Source organism: Anopheles moucheti, chromosome 2 (genome assembly GCF_943734755.1).
Source record: "Anopheles moucheti chromosome 2, idAnoMoucSN_F20_07, whole genome shotgun sequence".
Taxonomy (NCBI): domain Eukaryota; kingdom Metazoa; phylum Arthropoda; class Insecta; order Diptera; family Culicidae; genus Anopheles; species Anopheles moucheti.
The window spans coordinates 72,611,285-72,638,953 of NC_069140.1; the positions used below are offsets into that span (position 1 = coordinate 72,611,285).

The following is a 27,669-nucleotide window of genomic DNA, read 5'->3' on the forward strand; positions in this document are numbered from 1 at the left end:
TTTCGGGCGCCCTTTCGTGTGACGTTTGGAGCTTGGGTTGTCATTGAATATTTAGCCCGTCAAGCTACGGCCTCATGTAGTTTAGTGTTTGACAGCTTGCACACTGGGCAAATAACGTTATTTTTCTCCGTTAAATTAGACACATTGTTATTGCATTTTTACGTGGTTTTTCCATTTTAATACTAAAACTCACTAGTTGGCCATATGCATGTTCGCTTCATAACAATTTTAACTCAAGTGTCTATTAAAGCTTGGCGAAAAATCAATTATAAAACCTAATCATACGAGAATTGCTATTCATGTGAGTAAATTTAAAACCGACTTGCTACACTTTTTTAGAAGGAATGTTCGTTAAACCCGTAAATACAATGCAAAAGAGTAGCGCAAAATGTAAGTAAAATGGTATGGAAATGGCCACCATAAATGAGTTGTTTGGGCCGTTCTAACAGATCAAGGAAAACATTACCAAATAACTTATGGCGGAAGACCACTATTCCTATTCAAATCTGCTAGGGTGCGTGAAATAAGCCCATATCATCCAGCCTCATCATTTCAAAACAAACGGTAATACGGTTTCTCTTTTGTATTGATTTAGGATTACAGAAGAACTCAAAACATGAAAACAAAATAAACTTAATAACTAATATAGAAATAAATTCAATTAAAACACTATTTTAACTTCCGATCTCATTTGCAATAGTGACACAAGCAATGCCAGATTAAAGCCATTGAAATAGATTTTATAACAAACTTCGCTACAATCATTAACACAAAATCGTTTGATTTGTATATCATCTATTTATTTGCCATTACAGTATAAAAGCATTTTCCATTGATCTTTGGAGGTTAAACAAAAAATTAAAAGTTTTGAACCAAGTGTAATCGGCGCGAAATTTTTGCACACCGAATGATCGTTTGCTTGCTCGAGCGAACTTACACATTATTACGGTAAATGAATTTAGTTATCGTAAAACATTATGATCAGCCGTTATATTAAAACTCTCGAACCTACATAGCGAATGCTTCTTTGTTTGGACGCAATTATGCCGCGTAATAAGGTGCTTTTCTGACTACGCCAATACATTTATCTTGTAAATGAACTTTTGGACATTATGATGTCTTGTACGGATTAAACAACATTCAAAACTACGCGCTTGTGATAAGGTTGGTAACGATTAGGTAGCTGTGTGTTGTGCTATTTTGCTCATTAGGCAAATATTAGGCAGGTAGTCCGTTTCTATTGTTTTTTCCATCACCCTAACGGGAAGCACACCATTTCCGGATCTCCGGATAATAATTCCCTCCAAGGTGCAAGGCAATATTTTCATCGTTTGGTTTTTTTTAACGCGGCAGCAATATAAACCACCAGCCACAGCTTAACCAATCAGTGTATGAGTGTTTGGTGTAACTATTCCTCGAGTTCTGTGCTAAACATGCTAATAGTACATTAATTATAGTTGTATTAAAAATTCATCCAAAAAAGCTTAATATCATCACGTTGAACGAGCACATCTCGAATGTGTGCGGTTTTGCAAAACGAAGCGCTTGGTGAACACCGACGACAGCAACGATATCTGGGTTCTCAGATCTGTGCAGCAGCATCTAGCATCTTCATGGGTGCTGGGTGCGAGATTCTTCTCAACGCCTCCCCCCGTTTTCAGCTATTTACTTTCCCAGGTTCAGCTTGCCCAACAATCCAGTCGCACTGGCCGTGGCCGACTCTTGCGCCTTCGTAGCGACATCATTTACTTTCTACGGGTAAGAAGCAAATTCAATCAGTTTCAATCATTTCCGTTTGCTGTTGATTTCGGATCTGGTCGCTCAGCAGCACTGATCTTACCTGCTCCAGCTCACCACGCTTCTCGTCGGCCACCCGGTTTGCTTCCTGCAGCTTCCGATCCACCTCTTCGCCTGCCCGTTTCATACCCTCGTCCACCTTTTGTTCCGCCACCTTCATCTGCTCCTCGACCGCTTGCTCAACCGCGACCGCGCTCTGCTGTATGGCATTTTCGGCTGCCTGCTTGGCATGGTCCATCAGCGTACCGGCGGCCTGTATGAAGGAGCAGAAGACGACGAATTATCGAAAATACATTAATATAAATTCTAATTCCAATCTCCCGCGTGCAAGCGTGTCCAAATTGATAAGAAACCTCACCTGCGACGTTGTTTCAGCGACCGCTGACGCTTGCTGCTTTGTGGCATTAGCCTCGTCGGCAGCCGACGATGCCAAAGCTTCCGCATCGGATTTGGTTTTGCTGAAGGATTCTTGCGTCTTCTTCGCCTGCTCCTCGGCCAAGCTGGACGCTGCCTGGACCTTTTCGTTGGCCAAATCTTGCGCTTCCTTCTTCTTCTTATCGAACAGCCCTTCCGCTTTGCTGCCGATGTTCTTCAGTGAGGCTGGTTAGGTTTGTTCATTTAATGAGAAAAAAAAAATCATCGATAAGAATGTTTTCACAACACTACGTTCAACTAAATTGCCCTAGCGGCCCCACCACACTACCAACATTTACGTCGGAATGCAACGGTTTTTGTTTACAAATTGATCACTTATTTCCCATTCGAACGGTGATCGGGTACATCAGGGTTCGACACACCTTTCGCGAATAGGACCAGATAGTAGAAGCAATTCTGAAACTGCTTTGAATTATCCAAGCGTATCGGTTCTGCTGGTACACGTTTTTCACATTTTTATATTATGACTAGAAGTCCTTTATAGCGTCCAATTTTATAGCGGACCACTATAATGCGGGAAAGATCCTATAATGCGTACGTCGAATCCTAGTGCAATATTGTTTATAGTTTAAATTTACTGAAAGGATGTTTATGTCACGGTGCTAATAGATGACGAGAAATTTCGCACAATGAGAAAAATGAGAAATGTTATTTTAGTACAATCCAGCTTTTTAGTACGGGAAATTTCGCAAATCTGAGAAATGAGCGTTTGTCGAAATTTGACAAACAAGGAGTTTCTCGCTTTTGAGAAACGCGGTTATGTAAACAATCATTCGTCAACACGCGGTGCATGCGGTAAAGTGCTCAAAACTGTATTCAAAAAAAGTGTTTTGGAAAGTTTGATAAAGAGAAATGGGTAAGTCTTAATGCATTTATTTGTTCACAAAGTGTTCAGCAGTTCTGTTCACTTCCACTTCCAAACGTAAACAAATGCAACTCGATGCAGATAGTTGTTTTGACAGCTCGGCTGTGTATGCTAAACTACTTCTCAGCAATTAGACGGTGAGAAGGCTAAAAACCCGCGAAATTTGTGAGAAACTACAATTTTGACAGCTCACGATTTCTCATTTTTCTCATTTTGCGAAATTTCTCGTCATCTATTAGCACCGTCATGTGGAAAGGGTAATTGTTACATCTGAGACATTAGGTTTTGATTAGTGTCGTTCTGGACTGAAACTACTTTAATAGTTTATCAGACCGACCAAGAATTAATTGGTCGGAAAAAAACGATCAGAGAAATTTTGTTCAAAAATGTAGGGAAATGTGATACATTATAGAACGACTATAATTCACAAATAGAAATTATGAGTGTAGTAGTCTTTTAAAATTTACAATGCAACCGAATTAAATCTATTGGCGGGCTAGATTTGTCCCGTGATCCTCACTTTGCAAACCCCTGGTGTACATGATCGGGACTCCGTGTGTTGTGTTATTGAATGTGTCGCTTTTTTTAACTACGTTTTATTTCGTACCACTTCTGAAACGTTAACCTGATGCCAAACACGCACACACTGCTGGTGCTAGTCTCCTCCCCTGATGTCCCCAGGCCAGCCCCAGGCCCATATGATGTCATCTCTGCGAGAGACTGCCGAGCATCCAAGGTCAGAGCTGCCGCGAATGTTCAACACAGTGCTGCTGCTGCTGCTGCTTTGGCCACAGGCGAGATCACTCAAACGTATCATAATGCTCGAGAGTGTGTTTTTTTTCCTCGTGCAGATGGGATGGGTTTGTTGTGGGAGGTCTAAACATGTTCCCTCACCCCGACTCTAGACATACTGCTGGGAAATCAACAGCAGAATTCACAGCCGGTAGTTCTTTGGAGCTATAAAAGTTTAACATATCGAACGAAACACGTCCCTAGTGCGTGCCATCTTGCCAACTGAAGAGTGAGGGCGATACTTGTAAACCACCACGCTAGGGTGAGCGACCGCAACATGGAAGAAGTGACGGGGGTATCTACTAAATTGACGTTTGGCATATTTTGATTTGCACCATGTGTGCTTAGTTATTAAATTATTTTTTTCAGCAACAAGTACAACAAATCAGTTATATTATTCAAGCGTTACAAAGTGTGCCTTATATAATGCAACTGAATTAATTCGCGAAAGTGCCATTATCAAAACTATCGATCATTTGCACTTCCCGCAAGGAGAGAACTATTTCCGTTTTTAGACGACACCGGTCTGACACGACCCATGATGATGATGATGATGATGTCATTCGTAAGGCCAACCAGCGGCCATTGCTACATACTAGCACCTTTTGCGGTTAAGGCGTGAGGTTTAATACTCGCTGCACGTTTTATTGTAGCTTTTCGAAGGCGTACCCACTCGTACTGTTCCACTTGCTATGACAAAAACACCTGCAGAGAGTGAGAGCATTGGCGGATCGATCCGATCGATTTTCTCCAACGTTGCCCTTGTTTGATGTCCTTGCGGTTTGGTGCGTTGGTAAATGTTTAATTTCGTTTCATTTTTTGGTGTTTTATCATAATTTTTATGAATCACACACAAGGCTCGAACAATCTTCCCGGCGAAGATAGGTCGGAAGTGATTTTACCCGATTCCGCAACCAGATCATGCAAAAGATGAGCTATTTTTAAACATCTCATTTGCCCAACCGGTTCATTCCACACTCGCACTCGCGTGTATATATCGGATGAACGATTCTGCAACTAAAAAAGCGCAGAATATACGCAAGCACACGTTGCGGCTGTTATATTTGCTTTAAAAGTGCATACCACATGCCTAGCACATCCCACCACACGATCACGATAAGGAGGGGAAACGTGTATCACCATCAGGCTATTGCTATATCAACCGCAAACTAGAGCAACGTCCTACGGATTAAATACCGGTTGGTGAAACATTGTACATGTACCGCGCGGATTGTTTTAACGCCAAAGAGGCGCACTTTTAATCATACAAACACCGGTGTCCTTTATCGGTCGAATGAGATGTCTGCCTGCTAAGGAATGTCGCGATGTCTCACACTGTTTCCGTTTTTTTTTAATGAAACGGACGATTTAATTAGTAATGGGTGACCTCCATCAACAGCTCCTTCCCACAGCACAACAACTATAATGATGTGTGACACGAGCAGTGATTGTTTTCGATTCAATTTCTACACGCGCCTCGTATCTTAATTTGTGAAACGTGCTAACGATTTGTGTGGCAGTTCATTGTTTGTTGGATTTTTGTTCCACAGACGAATGACTCATAATACATTATCGCGATCGGGTCCCACCGAGACCCAATGATACAGTTATTGCTGCATAAAGGGTGTCTCACATCAAATTTCATCTCGCTTGAAACGCTGTAAGAAATTAGTTGACCGATCCTTTTCAAACTTTCAGACTTTAAAACCCTTCAATAAGCTTTGAGCAAATTTATTCCATTTATCTTCTACACCATAACCGTACACTTGCACTTTGTGTTGAACACTACTCATCAGGTTCTGTAAAACATCAGTTTATCCCTGTAATTAAACTCACGTTTTCTTCATGTCTGCTTAAGATTTGACCTCCGCATGAGATGTTTCCTTAGTGTCTGCTTCATAATCTTCTTTATCAACAAAATAACCTCATTTCTCGCTTTTTGTGACTATATTTACCCGTAGCTGGATATTCAAGTCCTGTGTACGGGGGATTTTTACCGGTCCTGTCATATGAATACTGGCACCGCTATCAATAGCAACATGGCATCGTATAACTCCAGTAAAAAATTGAATAGTTGAAATAAACTAGTTCAGATCAGAAGATCGCAGGACCATAGGCTGTTAATTCTACAGAGGACACGGACGGAACTGTAGACATTCCTTGAGGTAGTTCCTCCCATTTACAATGCCGGTAGCGAACGAGCATTACTTTATTTGACCACATGAACAGATAGCTTGCCATATCATGTATTTTTTGGCAAACTTTAAAATATTCTGTTCTCTCTATTCTCCCGGACATAAAATTTGTCATTGACGGTACAGAACAGTTGCCTCATGTCCGTTATAATACAATGAGGCTTCTCAGCACTAGGTGACTGATGTACCACGTGAAACGTCATTTCGTTGCTATTTTTGATAAATTGATTTCGGTCAAAAGACATTGTAAACAATATACGTTAAACTACTTCTACACAAAATTTTAAGGGAAAATATTTGAAAGATAATTTTCCAGAGCGTTTCAACCTTGATGCAATTTGGTGAGGAACACCCTTTAATAGCTTGTAATATATTTTCAGAACCAAACAAAGATTAAATCATGTATTTTACATGAAGTCATTCAGGTTACAGCAACTTCAACGCAGACGTAATGTCTGCAGCCGGTCCACCAGTCCACCAACAAAATTATCATTAGTCATCGCATACCGCCACATTCCAATGCAGACATTCCTTTATCGATCAGACTGCACGTTCTCCTTCAAGCCCCAGTTAGGTCAAACATCAGCTGGAGCGATTGCGACGAGTCTGACTGTGGCAACGCAGTAGATTTCCAGCTCCGATTGCTCAGTGCAGCGTAATTAATCTGTCCTTTAGATTCTCTTACCGATTGTGTACCTAGTGTTTCACGTTCCAGAGTAAGCAACATTATTACACAGGAAAAAAAAACTTACATTTGGCTCCTCCTGCAAGCGTCCAAGTGTTGGGAGAGTGGAAATATTTAAATATTCTATTAAAATCATGCCTATATCCAAGATGTTCCACTGTGTATCTCAAATCACGCACCGCGTTGATAATGCATTACTAACAAATCGAAACAAATTACAGTAAGATTCAATCGAATTACGACCGAAAGACCTTCACCAATTACTTCATTACCAGTGGCAACCAGGGGCCAAAACCAGATGATGCGATTGCGGCCGGCCATCGCCATAGCAAAGGGCCACGTTACTAGTTGACCCTTTTGGCCATATGGGGGAGGGACCCACATCTTTGCCTCCCAACCCACCCAACAGACCGCGCATGATTGGAATTCCGATCGGACGCCACCGTGGCGCATCGTCATGAACAAACAAAAACAACAAAAAGAAAACAAAAATAACGCACAAAATCCACTTTAAGAGACACAAAAAAAGAGACAAATGGAGGAAGCGCACGAAAAAAAAAAATATAATCAAAAGCGATTAAAATTCAAATGGTACGAGTGTGTTTTGGAAGTGGCTGGTTTCGATAATGAAACAGGCTGGCTGGTGTGGATCCAACATGCAAATTAAAAATTTTCGGAAGAACGTAGCTGAAGAAGTCTTTCGAAACCTTCTACTGCCACACAACAGCACGAAGGTGTGGACCAACAACATTTGCTTCGCTGCAATGAAAATTGATGCGTAATAGTCCGCTGAACCGGAGAAGTGGCTTCTCCCGTGCGCTTGCACTGTAAAGCGTTTCACGCTTTGGCGTGTACAATAATTTTCCACCGGAAAATTTCCTTTGTAGAATACTTTTAACTGTTAATCACATCTTGCACTAAACCTCACTTTCACTTCCCCAACACTTACCAGTAATTCCGCTGAACATCTTGGCTGTGGCTGTGCTGTTCCGGAAGGAAAATCAGATGGAAAACCGTTGGCCTTGAACTGGACGGAGTTACAGCTGCTGGTGCTCACTCACTCTCACGTGCAATTCGCTGGCAGAATACGTGCTGCAGTCGTATCAGAATTCTACCGTAACTGGTTTTACTTTCCGAGCGTGACGATCGAATCGAAGCGGTGCACAGGGTGTGGGAACGAATGCGGGACCAACACGGGAATTTGACTCACCGACGCGGGAGACTGACGAACGGGACGACTGCACGTCTTCACTACGCGAGCTATGTCAACGAAATAATATGCGTTCAATGTTGTTTCCTCTTGGCATTTTGTGAGCGAAACGGCGCACACGCGCTCCGCAGCATGTCCGTCGCTGTGCGACCAGGTTGAGAAGCTGCGGGAGAGAAGATGGTGCAGCACGTTGGTTTGAAAACTGTTTGTGTACGATTTATACTTCATTTTTCTTGTATTTTAAAAATAACACACGATCAATTAAAATCAAATTATTAAGACCTTCAAAACGTGGCCTAATTTGATTTTTTTTTGATTTTCTATAAATTTATTAAAAACTTCAAATGTTTGATTCCCGTCATAGTTGTTGTTCATCTTAGCTAATTTACACAACTTTTAAGAGAATTTAAATAGGAAGAATAATAAATTTCCCATCAAAACGGAATATTGTATCAATTTGGCTATTCGTCAATAGATGGCGCTGCTCCATTCTTACTTTTTTGTTTGCCATAAATCGTATTGAAAATTATGCTGTTTGATATTAAATCGCAATTTTTTTTTCCGATTTGGATTGTTTATAAATGAACTGCGTTTTTTAAGGAAAATTTCTGGACATTGTTAAGCTATTACGCATTTACTTTAAACCAACAGTAAACATGCTAGCAGCTGTATTTTTCCATCAAGATAAAGCTACTCTCTCAGCGTTGATTATAAAGAGAAATAACAATCTCTCTCGCGCTCTTCCGCTCTGTTTATTATTCTCGCGTACGCTTAGGTAGCGCTCTTGCAAGCATCATACGAAGCACCCCATAATCGGTATACAACATTTTAAAATGTTTCATATATACGCATTACATTGTTACAGGGCTATGACAATTCAGGGCTGTAACATTCTCATGACGTGACCAGCCCACCGGAGGCTAGCGAGTGTAATCCATTGTACGAGAATAAGTCTTAGAGCTCGTTCATTTTAGCCCGAGGTTTTCCGCCGTTCGCTCAATCCTTTCAAGAAGATGGTCCCCGAAGCGCGATGATTCCATCTCCGAGTCCCGAATCGCCCACTCTAGCGCTAGGTTGAAGAGTAGACAAGCTAGATCATCTTCTGGGCGTAGACCGTTGAGGATAGTTCTGAACATGTGCTATTGAGCATTGCTATTCGTACCAGATTTGGTAAGTTTAGTCGGAATTCAAAAAGAGCTCATTGCGTCGTACAGCTTTATCCTGACTATGCTATCTTAAGCGACCTTGCAGTCTATAAAATGATTGAAGAAGTGGAGCTGTTGATGGGCCATCTTCTCTGCTGCATGGTGAAGTTTTGATCAGTGGTTGAATTGTCCGTTTCGAAATCCTCTTATACTTTCCGACTATTTCTTCTACGAATGCGAGAAGACAATCTTGTAATATAGGGGGTAATATCTTTTAGGGGGTATTCAACACCGTAATACCAATGTATCCTGCTTTGATATTTTTGTCTGATATATAAATGAACCAGAAACCAGTTAATATGCCCAGAAAAACAGATTTGAAACAGCGCTGGAAACAAAATGAGGTTGACATCATTGATCTTAAGGCATTCCCAAGAAGGTATTGACATTGTACCATGTAATATTTAAGTATTTTTAATACATATTGAAAAACGCAGAAAAACGCACCTTCTAACACATTTTCTCAGAGGCAGTATTCATGCATCACCAATAAATTTGAGGTTATGAATTCGTTTAGTGTATCATCCAAACATCTTCCGACACTGTAAATAGCTGAACTCGTGTGCATTCCTCTGGATACCCTATAAACGGTCTTGATCCACAATACCATCACAGAGCGCCTCCATCACTCAGGTGCACTTCGAGCACGTGGTTTTGTTGCAATCGGTTTTGTTTGTTTTGCTGCTGCTAGGAGCTCCATAGCAACGCGTTCTTTGTAGCTTCGTGCTCGTTGCCATGGGAGTCATTTTTTGGTTGTAGCTACCGGTTGCCATATTTACAGTCGTTCAACAACAAACGATTTGAAGTTTTTACCAGTCTGTCAGTATATTGTGTGTCCCGCATTAAAGTCCTTCCATTATTACTTCCATCAGTGAAAACTTCCCTAAAAACCATGATTTTTTGTGCGAAAGTGTAGTGAACGTTTCGCTGCAGCAGTATGGAATTGAGTTTGTATGGTTCACAGGTGAGAAATGAGTTGTTGCAAATCCGTTTTTCCGTTCACGCCCTAACCGCAAGGTAGGTCATGGCATGGGTTTCGAAAGTGACATTTGACGCGCCTTTCTCTGACTGACAGATTAGCCTGGCAACGCGCGAGAAAACCACCACAAACCAATACCGGGAGCGGCCAGGATCGGCACTGCAACACCCGATTCGTCCGTGCTCTGCAGCCGGAGCGCACATCAGGCGTCCCCTGTCGGCGGACAGTACGCAGTATCGCTACCGGAAGCGGCCCTCCTCGAGCGGAAGTGCGGTGGACATACCACGCCAAACTACTTCACCATTCCATCAACGGAGTACATCCTCGTCCAGTTTACTGCTGAAAAGTCTCCTGGCGGAACCGATACCACGCTACTGGGAATCGAGGTCGCTGGCACGATCAACTCAGATTGCTTCAACGCGCGGGTCTTCCTGTAGCAGTGCGGAACGCATTCGGCAACATAGACGATATCAAACGCTTGTTACGGAGAGCACTGTACGCCCCGTGGTGAAGACGAAAACTCGAAAGCGATCCGGCAGTGGTTGTGCATCCAAAAGAAGCAAACAGAAATCCAACAGCGATCGTCGAAGAAGGCGTGACAGTACCGAAGAGGAAGATCCTGATCGGGACGAGGCGGAGAGTACGATGGACGAAATGGACGACACGCAGGAGTCCAACAACGAGGCAGAGCTGGAAGGCATCTGGAGAGGCAAACCCAATGCGGGAAGTAATCGGGAGGAGAAAAAACGATCACCTCCACTACCGATGGTGGCGTTACCTCTGAACAGGAAAGCTATCGAAATCGGTTCTTGCGGTGCTTTGAAAAAGAATAATACATCCCCGGAAAAGCAATCGCGAAAGATGGACCTTCCTGGGAGGGTTTCCTTCAGCTCGAACGAACCGTACGAGATTGACTATAGTGATTTCGAGGAGAATGAGTACGGTTGCGCGAAGGATGCGCAATCGAAACAGACACGGAAAGCTAAAGATCCAAGCAACAAGAAACCATCGTTTTCCAGCTCGCTGTACGATGAACGAATGTTCCAAGAGGGTTCCGTAATGGAAGAAGTTTCGGTACGGTTCGGGAACGTAAAGTTTGAGGAAGACGTTACGACGAGTTCCGGTTACGAGACGAAATGTGATGAAAATGCGAAAGCAACCTTAAGAAAGAGGACGGCAGCCGTGGCGGGCACGTCTCCATCTCCGGTTAGTGATGTGCGCGAGTCTAACAAAATCATAGAAGAGTACAAAAAGGAGATCGAGGATCTTAACCGGCGACACGACATGGAACTGAGAATGGCCGTGCGAGATGTGGACGACGTGCCGATGCCATCCAAACCTTACGATCCCAAATGTTTCACACCCTCCGATACACCAGAAGATCTGTTTGCCAACTCGGTATCCACAAAGGCGATCGAGAGCACCACGGAAGATACGGATGTGGAGCCGGACCGACCTGCTTGTCGTACGACAAGTTTGCTGGAGAAAAACGTCATTAATGAGTACTACGAGTGTATCAATGAGATAATAACAGAACAGTCCCCAACCAGACGGCCCCAGAATCGGCACACTCTGCCTGCTTTGGGGGCAGGTTCGAACGAAAAGGAAGACACGATCCAGCACAATTTGAACAATGAATGTACCAAGAGTGCCCCCAAGGATAAACAGTTTGCGTCGAGCGTGGTGTCGTCCGGCAAGGGAAAATCCACCAATACGGACAAAAACCGGCTGGACGCTAGCTCCAATCCAGTGATCAAGAATTACTTCAAAGTGAAGGAGCAGAACATTGTGAGCGCTAGTGCGAGCAGTTTGGCGAGTGGCAGTGGTAGCAGCACTACCGGCAGCAAGTCAGGACACTCCAAGAACTCCTTGGCGTCCAAGAGAAATGTCAAGGAGAAGCCAAAGTCAGCCGATACACACAAGTCTATACTGCGCAACTCCAAGAAACAGAACAACAATGTCGGAACAGGTGGGATGGGTTCGAATGGTAGTGCGGGATCGGGGAAGTTTTCGTCCGGTTTGTGCCGGGAAGATAGCAACATATCCGAATTTCACATGGATAAGGTTGTGAGTTGGATGTCGTGCAATGAGGATACGTTCCCGGCAATACCTGATGTTCCTGTGCTGGACGATGTGGGTACTGACGAGCAGCAGCGCAAATGTCCTGTTGGTGAGAATAGTTCTACAATGCCCAGACAAGACTCGGCTGATAGACCACCAAGTTACGGTGTCAGCTTCGACAGCGTACCCAGACAGAGGACTGACCAACCAGAAGAGTTGGTTAGTAGCGTACAGTCAAACTACGATGACGAGTCTGTCGTAAGCGGAAGTGCCAAACAAAAGACAGGTAAGCAGTATAAGTACTTCTTTTAGACTAGGGTACTTGATTTGTTGTCATTGTTCCTTTTAGATTTTCAAGCACTAAAGAATGAGGTCGAATACAGATTGAGCAACATATTGGACTGCACCGATTCGCAGGACAGCTCAGGTTGCGAAGGTGAACCGTCCGACCAGCCCGCAAAAGGCAAGGTGAAAGATCTTTTCTCCTATCTCGATCAAGTCGAGCTGAAGTGTGAGAAGAGTGCTTTCAAAGGAACCGCAGGATCCACGGTAGTGTTACCCTCAGAATCGGATCGCTCCGAGCTGGACTTCGCTGCCGAACCGGATTATATAGAAGCTGTTCCGAAGTGAGCGTACTATTGTAGAGATCCGTACAAATCCGTTGATTCGTGTATTTCTTGTCTCTATACAGAATGAACGATCTATTGGAGCTTCCTCCTCATCAACTTGCCCGGAGAGTGATCAAACTGTCACTTCGTGCCAACGAGCTGAGCAACGCTATGCAACTGTCCAAAAATCACATAGCCACAGTGAGAGCAGACAAGGCGAAAGCGATCCGCACGGAAAAGTGCGCCCTGCAGGGTAAGCTAAAGGAGCAGAAGAAACACTACGAAGACATCATTGGGCGGCATCAAGAATTTATCGACCAATTGATCAAAGATAAGTCGGGCCTGTGCGATAAGGTAACCCAGCTAACGCGCCGTCTGGACTCGCAAAACCAAAGCTGGGAGCACCGGTTAAAGACGGAACTCGAACGCGCCCGTGATACGGCCCTTGCCGCTGAGAAGATCCGCCGGGAGAAATGGGTGCGGGAAAATACGAAGAAAATCAAGGAGCTTACCGTGAAGGGATTGGAGCTGGAGATTAACAAAATGACGGCAACCCATCAGAAGGAAATTGGTGAGTTGAAGCGGCAGCACAAGGATGAGCTGATGTGCGCTCTTGAGGAGCTCAAGCTGCAGTACGAGCAGAAGGAAGCGGACGTTCGGCAAGGTCTAACAAAAGAACGGGAGACTACGATCGAACGGGAACGGCAAGCGTTACTGGAACGATTCGATCGGCAAGTCACGGAGGAGCGGAACATCTTCGAGCAACAGCGCCAGCACCTGCTGAGCGAGTTCGATCTCGAGAAGGAACGCCTCCAAAAGGATGCGGCCCGCAAGGCACAGTACACCGAGTCTCAGCTGGAAGACCTCAAGCGCGAGAACATCAAAAACCTTGACTTTGCGCAGAAAGAGTACGTACAGATGTTGAAGCAACGAGAGGGTAAGCATCAGGACGAGCTGGAAAAGCTGCAGAAGCAGTTCGAGTCGGATTTTGCCATCTGGAAGCGAGAGCACGAGCGAAAGTCAAAGGTGGAACTGGAGCAGCGTGAAAATGAGATTCGTGCCCAATGTCGCACGGAACGTGATCAGCAAATCGATCGTATCGTGGCAAAGGTGGATGCCGAAACACAAAAGTATCAGCAAGAATTCGATGCCAAAATGAGGTAAGAAGTAGATTGCAATTGTACGTATTAACTGCATTTGGATCTCATGTTTAACTACATCCTTACATCAATAGTCGCTTAAAAGAGAAACATGAAGCCGAACAGAAAGAAGCGGAAGCGTCGGAGGCGTTGATGAAACAAAAGTATCAAGATTCGCGGGTAAAGCTGGCTGAGGCGGAAGCTACGATACAGAACATGAAGGCGACGGCAAAGCAGACCGAAATACAGCTTAACCACGCGAAGAAGCTCTGTGATGACCTGCTACAGGAGAAGGAAACGATGCGTGATGAGGCACGTCGTGAGGTGCAGAAGGATATGACCAACATGCAGCGGGAACGAGAACGTGAGATAGAACGAATTTACTTCAGGTAAAATATGACATTATCTAGGATTGCATGGAGTTACAGTATTTCACTTTACTTCTTGTCTCATTTCCCCCCAAGAGTGCAACAAGCCATCGAAAAGAAGGATGCGTCTATAGCGGCTTTGCAGAAAGAAATTGCAGGGCTAAAAGAACGGTGCTTAAAACAGGACGCCATCATTCGTCAGCAGCGTATGGATTATTGTACAAAATAGAAATCCAGAAAATAGCAAACCATCGAATGACTGAACACAAACCCATCGGTAGTAGGGCTAAGTGTAGCTTTACATTTTGTAATATTTATTTATAAAGATAACATTAGACAAAACATAGTACATTTTACATTAACAGCTATCGGATAAATGGTGTGTTTCTATGCTACAAGCTCCTGGTTTAGGCGATATTGTAGAGCGAACGTGCGGATCCCCCACCTATGCGTTCTTCGCGTTAACTATCTTCATCTCGCTAATGTCAATCTTAATGTCCTTCAGGTTTGCTAGGAATGGATCCGTTGGAGCATTGGAGCTGGTGCTCGGTTTAGTCACAGCGACCAAATCAGGATGATTGTTCGGTGCGTTGGAGAGATCTTTCGCGAAGGAAACGTACGTTTGTTGTGGTTGACTCGCCACGACCTGACTTGTCTGCTGCTGCTGCTGCTGCGGCTGACGACTATTGTCATCCTGCTGTTCCATCTTCTCCAAATCGGTTAGAATGCGAAACACGGGTTTAACGTATTCACCCTTCATGTCCGGTTCATCCACATCGAAACCTTGCCGCGAGTTCGAACGCTTAATCGTGAAGTTCGGTCGACCGTGTGTGAGCAGCAGCTTGCGTGCAGTTCCACCCGAAATTGAACCACTTTCTGCCCATCGGTTCAATGGACTCTTCGGTGCATCTTTGTTCGCCTTTTCGAAGAGTGGCGTACGCTCTTTAGCGGGCGGAGTTGGAAGTGGTGCAGTATTGGCAGATGCCTTGGGAGGTGGTGATACGGCAGCGGCAGCGGTAAGTACTGGCGCAGGTTCAACCAACGTGACCGGTAACTTTGTGACCGGTTTCGATGTTTCCAGGATATCTGTGTGGCTGACAACGCTACCCGACTTTGTTAGCGTTCGAATCTGGGAGGGACGTATGGATGCTGCCCCACTTCTTACTTGGGGCGAGAGCAATTCCTTGGGAGTTGTCGGTGACGAGGTGCCGTTGGTGGAACCACCATTAGAAGATGTGTCGATAGTAAGTGGTTCGAATTTGGTGTAGGTACCGTTCCGTGATACAGGACTGCCTGAAGTAGAACGCGCACTATCTCCAAAACTGCCAATAGTTACTTTCACGGAGCTAGTGTACGTGGTCGGAACAGCTCCTGTCGATGTTTTGGGTAGGGGCTTGAAGGAAGATATCCCATTTGCCCTAGGGAGGGTGTGCGAGTAGGAAATTCCTCCACCAGTTTTGTTGGAGTCGTTTGCCGGACTCGTTGGAGGTAACTTCGATTGGAAGCTATTATTCTTCAATGCGGTCCCGTTCGCATTGGAAACTACACCACCTGAAGGAAGGCTTCCATTCGCCACTTTTACAGGACTAACTGATGCCGTGTTGGTACGATCAGGCTGTGCTTTTGCCGAAGACAAAATTTGGCTAGCATTAACATTGGAAGGTACACTCGATACTAAGGTAGAACCTTTTGGAATAGTCGAAGATCCGTTTGAGATCACTTTGCCCACTTGGACAGACGCTGGACTTTTAAGCCCCACATCACCATTGGTTGCTTTAGCGGCGTTAGTACCAAGAACCGGCGAAGCATTCACCGGTACGTTAATTTTAGTGGTCGCTGCTGGAACTACTGGCGTTGTATTGTTTCGCGTTGAAGAATTAATTTGAATGACTGTGGTGGTTCCATTTTGATTAGGGTATTGGCCTGCCGATACCTTACGCAGTGTGGAAGTACCATTAAAAATTGGTTGGACTGTTGGAGTTGATGGTACCGAAGCAGGTTTTTTCTGTGTCATTACAGGGCTGGCGGCCTGTTTGGCGGTAGCGACCACTACTCCACGCTCCTTATCGACAATATCAACAATGGTTTTCAGTGGGTTGTCAACCTTGGGCGCATCGGGCGTCGGTGATGAGCCGTTTAGTTTAAGCTGTACCTCATTGCGCGTGTGTTCAATTGATCGTTCGATTTCTTCATTCTTCCGACCGTCGCCTTCCTCCAGATCTTGTTTCTTGATCTTTCGTTTGAGCGTATTGCGCAGCTCGGCCTGTAGCGCATCCTTCATCTCATCTATGGAGGTAGATTTATCGTAGCACACGGACGACGTATTATCATCATTATCATCGCGTACACCCTAAAATGATGCAAATAAAATGTGTGGTCAATATATTGGCCCAAATAAATGGTCATGAAATTTTATAATTTAGATTAGGCATACATGAGGATCAAAAAAATCAATTCTATTGTGGATTCGTAAAGTTTGGGTGCCATTAATGCATGACAAATGGATATTTAAAAAACGATAAGATTAACATCGGACAACCTGTCTTACACGTCCGATTGATCCTTAATCAGCATAATCAACACTTTCTCCTATAGCGTTTTTGTTTTTACTGAAAGCGAAACAACTTTCTCTTAACTTTTGATAATATGATCTTCCTTTGAACGAATGTCAAGCTGTGAATACATTCGATGTGCGTCTCTATAATAGACTTGATTTTGTTCAAATTTATTCAGATCTTGAACTCAAGTTCAAGATATTCTTTTTAAATAAGTTTAAATTATTATCTACTTTTAAACGACATTTCATTTCATTGCGCCATTTCACAAAATGAGTAATGTTGGTTCCTCAAAATTCAAACGCGACCTTCTTCCTGCCATCATTTCTAGAACACTGAAAACAACTTACTTCTCTGAAAAAAGCATGACTGCATGTCGCGTCATTAAGTCTGCTTGAGTTCTCTGGCAGCAACGGAAAAAAAATATCACGTACCGATAGTCATTGTATAGAACGCGTCGTTTGGCGTTAATGGCTATCGATAGAAACCCGACCAACCCGAGTGTGTACTAAAAATTACTCAAGCTGTACAAATAATTGCACTGGTATCCAGACGCCACTGCATTGGTATCCGGTGACACCACCACAGCACAAGTTCAACAAGTAACTCATTTACACGGCGTTGAAGAAGCTTCAGCTCTGGTGTATCATAGAATGATTCACTTCAGTCGTCCAAAACACTTTCCTCTCATCATCGGATGTGACAGAATAGCAAAGGTTTCATGTAACGTAAACGAAACCCGCACTTTGGACGTGAAGGCTAGAAAGTTTTCCCATTTTTAAGCTCCCACAACATTCCAGTGTCGCATTTTATCAGTTCCGATGCGATTTTATCTGGAAGGTGACAACGTTCGATTCTAAAAACCTTTACGACTGGACGTTGATTTGCCGCCTACCTCAACAGCACATGCCTCGGTGCGGTGAATTCGTGCGTCATTGCGGTGTCGCACCTAGGGGTAGGATTTGTAGGCCAGCGATATGCACAGCCGATTGTATCCAAGTCTGCGATTAATCGATTACAATCGAAGATGCACAACAACAACAATAAAACTCTCGATAACTCGAGCAAAGGAAGTATCATTCCGACAGAAGAGTCACGGTGAGTAGAGGAAAATTCTCATTTTATACTATCTGTAAATCGTGCTAGATTGTTTAAAACGTGATCGCTAGACAACGAATGGTGCAAAACAATATTATATTGGTTGTTGTACAACACCGGCAGAGATCTTCCGCGTTTCCTATTGCGGGATACATCTCAAACCCGGTTGGACATTGTGCTCGCCCCCTACACAGCATCAGCAGCACCACACGCGGACAAGGTAACGCTTTTGTTAAAGAAGCCATCCGCTTACCATCGATTGTTGAAGACAGATTAGAAACCTTCCCCAGATGGCCACTGCCACAGACAAAAGCCAATGCAATTACAGAAGATGCCTCCCTTTGCGAAGATGCAATCGAGCGGTTGGCCTTCAAGTTCGCCGCTGTCGCCGCTTCTTCCGGTAAACCGCTTCAAATCGGAGCTTTCTTTGTTTTGCACGTGCAATTCCGGACGCCGCGGATTGCGTGCCCACAGTGTTACATTATGCATGTGAAGGCAATGGAGATTCCCATCGTGTTCCGCCCACCGCGCAATTCCCACGGTGCCCGGTGTGCCCCGACGTTGCTTTTTTCGCATTGTTTCGGGATGATGGACCACCGGATGGGAACAGGTTCAGTGGTTGAAGTGGGAAACTTTCGTTTTTGCTTCCAATTGGATCCACTTCAACACCTGTACAGCGGTACTAAGCAGTCTAATCCACCTACCCTACACTAAGTGGCTTTAATCACGACAACGTTGGGATTCATTGAAACTGTAGCTAATTGAGTGTTATGTTTTAAAACGGACGTCGACATAGATCGATCGAAGGGTTGCAGTCAAGTGGGGTACCGCAACCATTGCAAACGGTCAAAGCGAACAGAACCTTCAATTTACTCAATGCGCAACTCGCTTATCAGTGATACTTTTGACACTGAGCCGCCGTCGATAATAATGCTCGATAAGCCGCAAAATTCCACACACACAAAAAATGGTAGCATTTTACATCGGGAACGGAATTTGACCATCGTAAATTCCAAACATTTAGAGTTGCAACCTTGACGGTAGAGTCGGGACAACGCGAAACTAAAACCTGTACAGTTCGATCAGTTCTTTTCAGCGATCGAACGAACTTCGTTCGTCAAATTATGTTGCTGCAGTTCGCGAATAGTTCCCCGGATGAACTATGTACACCGACAGGTAAGGGTGAATTATGCGTTAGGTGTACAAGCAATAAAAGCTGAGCGAACTATATGAACGAGATAAAATAAGAGCGAAACATTTTTATGAGAGACAAAAGAACGACTCCTTCAGTTTTTCAGTTCAGTTCTTCAAAAAGAACGAAACGGTTCGCTTATTTTTAATAATAATTTTTCGAACCCTTGACTACGAAAAGGGGGCACACACATTTGAACAACACGTCGAACAGTAACAACCCCAAATGAATGCACTCCGAATACAACGCTCTTTTACCAAAACGCTCATCTGTGTCCACATTAAAGTCATTTAAAAAACAACAAAATCCTCCAGCTCCTCGCTAAAACCTAGTCCGGTTTAGCTTAACTCCCCCGGACAAACAGCTTCCCAGCGAGTTGACGTCAGCCAACCGAATGATAATGGCAGCCCTCCCCCTTCGGTAGGATCGTTTCAAGTCCGGTCCGGAACGTATTAGCATTTTATCACGCAAGCGCATCGTTGCGTTCGAGTGCTTGGAACCTTGGCTTCTCGCGGGTCGCGTTTTGGGGTGTATTTGGGGTCCAGCGATGATTTTGCAAAGTGAAACAAATCATTTAAAAAAAATCCCCCCGGAAAGTGTTTTCTTAATATGGCGAAAACAGCAAAATAGCCGAAAACTTTAAATTCCACCGGTCGGGGTTTAACCGAAAAGAAAACAGAAAACAGACGATCGTGTTGTGAGGTACAGCACTGCCGACCCCCCCCGGTGGATAGCAAAAATTTACACTTGAAACGATATCTATATTTATTGTGGCGTTGTATCATTTCCTTCGTTTGAAACACTCTCTCGTTTCACTCGTTCCTACTCGAGTGATTATGAAAAAAAACCCTCCCAACGATGCACTTATTTTCCCCGGACGGAGGCACACGTGCACGGCGGATGGTGGGATAAAAAATAACTTAATTAAAAGCGATCAAACACAGAGAGTCCTCCAGGTGAAGGGATCCGATTGAGCAACAAGATGATAATCGTCACCGTTCGAGTGTCACGTACTGGTGCCTCGTTTCAATGATTGCCAGGTAGGAAATGTAATTACCCACGATCCGAAAGGGTTTCCCTCGAACCGGGGTGGTGCACTAAAACTTACGTTTGCTTGTTTGATGAACGCCGGCGTACTACGGTCGTTAGTTTTGGCCGGTTTCAAGCTGATCCCATTACGAATGGCTGCCATCAGCTGATCGTTATGGTCGGCGATCGCTGGAGTTCCACCGTTACCGATTGCTTTCGGTGAAACTGCCCCGGCAGCTGGACCGTCGGGAGATGTTGGAGCAATTGAAGCTGTTGCCCCCGGTGTGGGTGGAGGCGGTGGCGGTGGTGGAGTCATTGTCACTGACCGCTCAAAGCTCGTTACACCGTTCAAATTCTATAAGGATGACACTCGACCAACTAGGAGTGTCCACAAAGCACACAAAATTCCTTCCAAGCAGTTCGCTGATTATGTCCACGTCACTGCACTCGTAAGCCCCTCCAAGGGCGGCAGGTTCGTACCGATCACGACAAATGCTTAGTAGACGCCGTATCACGTACGTCGGCACTGGTCTACACTAACGCGACGACTAACCGCCCGCTCGCTGTCAGATACTAGAGCGTTATGTTCATCGAGGTGTGCGCACCACCTTTCCACCGCAAATCGATGACAGCCACTACCGGCACCAACACCCCCCCCGATCGTAGATCGGATTCGCATTAAGATAAGGTCGCTATCTTATCAGTTCGCTCGGGTCGATTTTCGATTTCATTGCGGATGATGTAGGCGCGAATGGGAAGGGCAGGTTGGAAATTCGGTTTATAGCTGTACTGTTTACCACCCTGTTTATCTGGCTGCTTGTTACAATTCGCCACACTAGTTCGCAGCTTTTTGGTGTTGGCCGTCGTCGACAAGTTGTTGTTTTCTTTAACTACACACTATTGGAGCAAGTTTCTACGGCAACCAGAGGGGGGCGAATGGGAAGCATGCTCAACATGCCTTGTTTTTTGTTCCTCCCGGTTCGCGGCCAGTCTTGCAGATCGGTTAACAAAGATGCTCCACCTTCACAATACACCAGGTGCGAGAAAATGCGCTCTGGCCCGCGAAGGAGAAACGAAATTCCCACCCGGCACCATTTGTTACACAAATTAGCGAAAGCATCAGGGGCCAGCCCTCCGTTGGCGGTTGAAAAAAAAAAATAAACGTCTCGACGATCGTCCACCAAAGACGCAGTTTGCAACAGCAAGAGAAAAAAAGAGGCACAGACGTCCACAAAAGCTGCGATCGTTAAATTGGATTAAAAACAAACAAAAAAAAACCGGCTGATAGCGGCACTACGGTGAAACTTTCTTCGGACACTGCACTATCTTGGCGTCGTTTCACGTGCGCTCCGTTTGTTCGCAAAACCCGCGACCTGACACGCTGACTGCTGAATCGTATCTATCCGGTGGATTCCACAGCCGCAACCTGCTACGTTCGCGGGTCGTCACAAAACTTCAACGTGTGTACGGGGTTAGGTCTCCTTGCCTCCGGCAACGGCAGACCAACGAGTGAACGATTCAGTGGGGACCCCGAACAGGGTTGATTGTCGACTCATATTTCCTTCCCACTTCAACGTTGGTTTGATTATTGTTGGATGAATCATCATGTGTTTTGAATTTTACATAAACTTCCCCCCTCTCCAGACAAGTGGAGTTGACCGTGAAACATGCGTGAACCATGAACGGACGAAAAAGACTTCTCCAAAAAACTAAAAGAAAGGGATGGGAATAATGGAACCTCTGTAGCGACTACAACAAACGATTTGTTTAAATCTTCTTGAGATGATTGCTTAAATAGCAGCGTTTTAGTTCAAGACTCCCTTTTTTAATGCTGACACATCAAAACCACAATGTATCACCCGTTTCTCGATAAAGGAAATTTTGATTTTGAATAATGCTTCAACATACATCAATTAATTTTGTTTTCAATTTACTTTTAATTTGCTTGACACATGCAGTCTGCGGGGAACGGCTTCATCCGTCATTTTTGCATCGCTCTAAGTGGCTGACATTGATAGGGACGATAGTGTTCGTGCGATATATGGACCAACGCGGTTTTTGCGCAAAAGCACAAGTCTGACCGCAGCGTCGTGCATGTGGCGACGACTGCGCCGCTGAATATATTATACAAGAAGAATCGATGTGTACTGTGAGCGAACAGCAAACAAAAAACAATCCCATGGCGCTGACTTCATATGAGTCAAAGGCCATTATTCATCAAAGCGATCGTGATCACCGAGCGTCACCATTACTGCAACGATTTGTTGGAATTCTTGTACGATTTTTTTACGTGCTACGTTGCTGATATATGATTCCCATCCGATGCCTTCAAGTGTGTGTGTATGGGAATGGATGTGAATGGCATGTTTGTTTTATAAGTTGTCACTAAAGTTAATGTTGTGATTTGAATATGTTTTTGAATATTTTAATTAAAATAGCAACATTTAAAAGATCACTTTCATCCAAGGTATTACCTTAAAACATATACGGCCATGAATAGATAATGTTAAGGTTTTAGTAGCCATTTCGATGCAGCCATGTTTACTACTTATGATGATGATAAGACCCACTTCATACCCCAAAAAGGGTTGAGAAAGCCGAAACTACCCTGTAAGATATTTATACTGTAAAACATGGTTTAATATCCATGTTGATAAATCTAGTCGATAAGAGGCTTCATCGGGGAACTTTTTGGAGCCCCGTCCAATTCCACACTTCCAACAATTAAACTCCCATGTCCTAATTGCCCAGTATCCGTCCAAGAGGTCTACCCTTGAGTGGATAATGGTCTACCAGATTTCGGAACTGTTCCATGCATATGGCCAAGTTCACCCGAGCCCAACATAGTGAGAGACAGCAGAACGTTTTTAAGGAGCTCAGAAGTGATCTTATCAGACTGCACGAAAAAAAAAACGAATGTCCACTTTACGCGCACGTCATTTTGTTGTATTATACTTTTTGTGATTTAGTGCTACTTCCTAATAGTTTATTTACTTACCGGGTGTTACAGCTGATATTTTGCAGAAGTTGTCTTCAACCGTTCTAGCAGACACACTAATATTAATTTTTTCTGCCACGCCTTCACTATCGATACCACGGACCTAAAAAAAACATAATTCCAGCGTTTGTCCGGTGTCCTAAGTTAGCTCCAGCTCATACTAGCTGGTCTAATACACAGCACAACATAAAAGTCACTGTATTGCACATTGGAACAACTCTTTTGCTCTGATCTCCATCGCTATCGTCAGCTTTTTCGTAAAGCTTATCGTCAGAAATCATGTCTCAGCAACTTAGTGTGAAAAGTACTGAAAATAAGAGTATTTTGCTCTGGCTAAACTTCGTCTCTGAACGCATTTGATGCTTTTTTATAATGTGTCATGTTGGCTACCAACACCCTAGATTTCTTCAAACTAAGAACCCTGTTAAAAAAGGATTGCTCTTGCTGTAAATCTACGCCATCAATGCTGGGATCTTGATTGCCTTTTAAATATGGTAATCGAAATTTTCACTATCGATCCTTGAAATTAAAGGGAATCAAGCCAACCAGCACTAAGCCCAGATCTTTCTGCAAAATAGGAAGCAATTACTTCATTCCTCAGGAGATCTGTGCACAACATTTGTTTATAATCCAGAAATGTAGCTCCGTAGCCAGATAATCGGTTCTGCTTACGAAGGATTGCTCTGAATGTGATTTTGAACCAACCCTGCCGTGTGAACACCGGCGCCGTTACCAACACACTACCGGGCCATCTCGGAAGCGTTTGTTGAATTGAAAATAAGCAAACATAAGATTAACACTAAGATAATAAACAAGCAATGGATCTTCCCAACCGATTGAGCACACATTAATATCAAACTTTCAATTAGAAGAGTAGGTTAAAAAATCTTCGATGTCAACTACTAACGTGCGATGGTTAAAGTGAATGTTACAAGCACTTAAACGCTTGTGCGAAACACTCGGTTACAGTATTTCTATTTCCCATTGCGTGAATAACCAAGGTAATCCACACGCAACGGTACCGGTAAACTGCTTCCTGTCTGTACTTCCTAACATCCGCACAATGCAAAGGTCACACCAATCCGTGCTGAAAAACGATTAAGCTTCATGTTTGTCATGCTTGATGCGAGCAGAAACGTATTTGCGTACCTGTAAGTGAACGAGAAGATGGTTGGGAATAATTAATAATCTTGATGTAAAGCACATTACTCCAATGCACAAGCTTGAAAATAGTGATAAGAATGCATTCACCCACTAATGCGCTTATCATGCAGCTCTCACAAAGCTCCTTGGCACAGGGGATTAGCACTTTGATCGATCGAACTTATCAAAGAAGGTTCGGTCGCCTTTAGATTGTTTTAAGTGCTTTTATTGCTATTGCACCCTTGCATTGCCATTGTTTGCCAAAAGATAATTTCTTTGAGGGAGAAACAAATCAAAGTCTTCACGGTGCGTGATGCGAATTGGTGGTTATAAGTTTATCCGTCGGAGGGAGATTCGGATTTTTCAATTCTGGCTGGACTGGAATGCGACTTTTTTTCGAAATGTCATGAATATGAAAATGAAATGAAAATGCGACATTTTTTCAGCAGAGTTCAATCGGAGATATTTATCCTCTCATTAAGCACAAAAGTGGTGTTTAACGATGAATTTTAATAACGCTATCCCACCGGTCAGTTTTAATGACTCACAGCGCCTGGAAGGCTGAATCGGGGACAATGATTGAATTTCTTGTCTCGTACTCACCTGTTCGATGCCGATGCCTTTTATCATCTTGAAGGTGGTGGACGTGCCAACACACCCACCAAACCGCAAACACAGAAACAAATGGAACCGGACCACATAGCATGAATTTCGAAGGTTTTGACTGGGATTGATGATTCATGATGATGGAGGAGATACAGCTATGGTTGAAATACTTTCCTTTACACCCCACTTGGTTAGGCAGATCGGTATCTTTCTAGGCCTGGGGACCGGAAAAGAAAGAACGGAGCGGTGGAAATAACAAACAAACGATCAACAACAAAGAGCAACATTAAACGAACCAGCGGGAGGAACCATAAGTGACCTTCCATACGGTGAAGGTATGGGTGATTTGCTTACCCTCATACCGGTACCGGCAGCATGTGTTGTTGCTCCTCAGCATCGGTAATTACTTTGCGCGAGCAATCAATCCACCAAAAAAGGGGTGCGCACAAGTAAACGTGCAAGTACCGATATGCGTTGCGTGTCTGCGTGTGATCACTAAAATTTTCGGCAAACAATTGGGGGAAGAAAAATAAACTGCGAGATAATTCTTCTCCAGCTGGATCAGTTACACTTGCATCCACCGGTGCGGAGTCATTCGGGAACCGATTCGATAGGAGCAAGTTGCATTTTTGGTACGCTGGTACGTGAATCACATTACATGGTGTAATACCCGACCGTGTTTAGCACGATAAGATAAGCTGCACCCGATATCTTACCGTTCAATACCCTCGCTTCCGAGTGTGATTCAGCAGAACGGTTCGATTTTTGGCTATCAGAAACTTCGCAAAAGTCCAGTTTGCATGTGCTGGGACTACGCGCTCGCTGATCAGTTTTGTTACCGTAAGCGCAAAGCGACATGGCTTCCGCCGAACAGCAAGTATCCGCACCGCCGCCTCCACCACCTTCCGGTTTAGCACCACCGCCACCGCCACCACTAGGAACCGCCGGAATGCAGCAGCATTTCGGCGCCAAAGGAACCGTCTGGAAGAAACCGTCCACCGACAGTGTACCGGCGGAAGAAGTGAACGATCGGCTGCTAGCGGACATACGGGCCGGTGTGAATTTGAAACCGACCAAAACTCGAGACCGCAGCTCGGCCGTGCTGCGTCGGAAAGGAAATTTCAAGTGATCACGCTATCGCGTCCACCGATCGCGGTGCTACAGTGTCGGTAATGAATAGTGCGTGTAAAGTTGAAGGGATTTTATAAATCGAGCTTTGAAATAGCGCCGCTTGTGCTAAATAAAACCATTTGTGCTAAGTTTGCGAAAGAAACTGATCTGTAGTACGATTCGAAAATTGTAATTCCATTGAATGGTGTCTCTTCAGCAGCTGAGTCAGCTGATTAATAAAGTAAATAAAAAGCTGTTAAGCGGAAGAAAAGCATTTAAATTCAGTATGATCGTTTTTTTCGTATGAACAAAGGATCAGCAAGCAAGTCATAGAAAGGATTAGATATGAGAATACTCCCATCCTCGAGCTGTTTCAAACAAACCTTCATTATTTGTGTGAGGAAAAAAATTAAATACAATGCACAGAGTTTTGTGTGTCGTTAATTATCGTCTTCGCAATTAAAAAAAGTATCTTGATTACTTTTTATCAGGGAAGCTTAATGATGATCGTGTTAAATCACATTCATTAAAAGTCTATCCGGCGCCATATCCACTACTTGGTAGTACGCTGCTGCAATAATTCTCTAAACCACTTACGGTCAAGCGCCATCGTCTGTGGCCGCATCAAAGCGATCACTCGATCCCAGTATGAGTCTACCACGCCTGCTCAACAAAGAACTTTACGGGATGAATCGTCCGGTGTCATTCTAATGACATGGCCAGTCTACCAGAGGCCATGTTCTTTATAGCTCCACATTCGTTCGTTGCTACAGGGGGTTTGCATGGATAAGTTTCTTCCTTCTTTTAGAAAGTTCGGTTGGCAGCCAGCACCATAGAGCGTACCACATTACATATATAAGTTGCTTTTAGTTAGCATTATCCTGTAATTTTGTTCTGGAGATTTACCAAGGATAGCATATCCGGTAGACCGACCCATACAAATTCTAAATGGACATTTAGGGCAAGTACAGGAACAGTCGTTACAAGAGCAATTGTTAATAATTTAAGAAAACGTGTCTTTGGTAGCGTCGTGAGTTGGTCCGCTAGAATCAAAAGGATATTTGCACATCATATTCACGACATCATCATATATAGGACATGCAAAAGATATTTGCAGGAAGGACACATCGGACTAGGAACTGCTTTATCGATCACTCATTTTCGGGAATTTTTGCAGATAAAAACATCAAGAATTTGCTAGTGTATTCAACTAGAGAAATCGAAAATGGTAAATATAAAATAAACAATTGTAATAGTAATAGAAAATTAAATTGGTATTTGGTAATGTTTTCACTTACATTCAGAATCGTTGAAGACAGAGGCGAATGATGCACCTTTCCCGAATTTCTCCACTAATCGCTACCCACATTTGTGGCTTATAAATAAAACAGAAACACTTTCAGGAAACTTACAGCAGCTATTTACCTTAAAACACTTGTTTAATTTGCTTTCTTGTATGCTAAACAAACGATAACTGTAATTGCACACTCGCGGCCGCGATTTTTCGAGCGTTGTCAAACTGTTGTTCGTAGAAAGCTGTTGACAATAGGATTGACATCACGTACCAACCTGAAACGTATTGTTGGATGTCAGACGTCA

General features: G+C 43.9%; 3 protein-coding genes across 5 annotated transcripts; 1 reads left to right on the forward strand and 2 right to left on the reverse strand.

Annotated features, from left to right (window-relative positions):
* Window positions 1-778: 778 nt before the first annotated feature.
* LOC128310068 (signal recognition particle receptor FtsY) lies at window positions 779-27,535 on the reverse strand. Of its 3 annotated transcripts, none has more exons than XM_053046604.1 (6): window positions 27,483-27,535; window positions 7,719-8,142; window positions 6,837-6,848; window positions 2,156-2,397; window positions 1,841-2,050; window positions 779-1,752 (listed from the first exon to the last, which is right to left on the reverse strand). In XM_053046604.1, the coding sequence occupies exons 2-6, from the start codon at window positions 7,735-7,737 to the stop codon at window positions 1,666-1,668; spliced, it is 570 nt and encodes a 189-aa protein (XP_052902564.1). In that variant the 5' UTR covers window positions 7,738-8,142; window positions 27,483-27,535; the 3' UTR covers window positions 779-1,665. The 3 variants fall into 3 exon arrangements, with proteins under 3 accessions (XP_052902564.1, XP_052902563.1, XP_052902565.1); XM_053046603.1 differs by having other exon boundaries at window positions 27,369-27,511; XM_053046605.1 differs by lacking the exon at window positions 6,837-6,848 and having other exon boundaries at window positions 27,369-27,501.
* Window positions 10,122-14,568, forward strand: LOC128310066 (centrosomal protein of 131 kDa). Its single transcript, XM_053046600.1, has 6 exons — window positions 10,122-10,148; window positions 10,260-12,510; window positions 12,574-12,850; window positions 12,916-13,992; window positions 14,067-14,360; window positions 14,436-14,568. Exons 1-6 carry the CDS (start codon window positions 10,122-10,124, stop codon window positions 14,566-14,568), a joined length of 4,059 nt encoding a protein of 1,352 aa, XP_052902560.1.
* LOC128310067 (mucin-12-like) lies at window positions 14,639-21,092 on the reverse strand. Its single transcript, XM_053046602.1, has 2 exons — window positions 20,293-21,092; window positions 14,639-16,689 (listed from the first exon to the last, which is right to left on the reverse strand). The coding sequence occupies exons 1-2, from the start codon at window positions 20,527-20,529 to the stop codon at window positions 14,785-14,787; spliced, it is 2,142 nt and encodes a 713-aa protein (XP_052902562.1). The 5' UTR covers window positions 20,530-21,092; the 3' UTR covers window positions 14,639-14,784.
* Window positions 27,536-27,669: the final 134 nt, after the last annotated feature.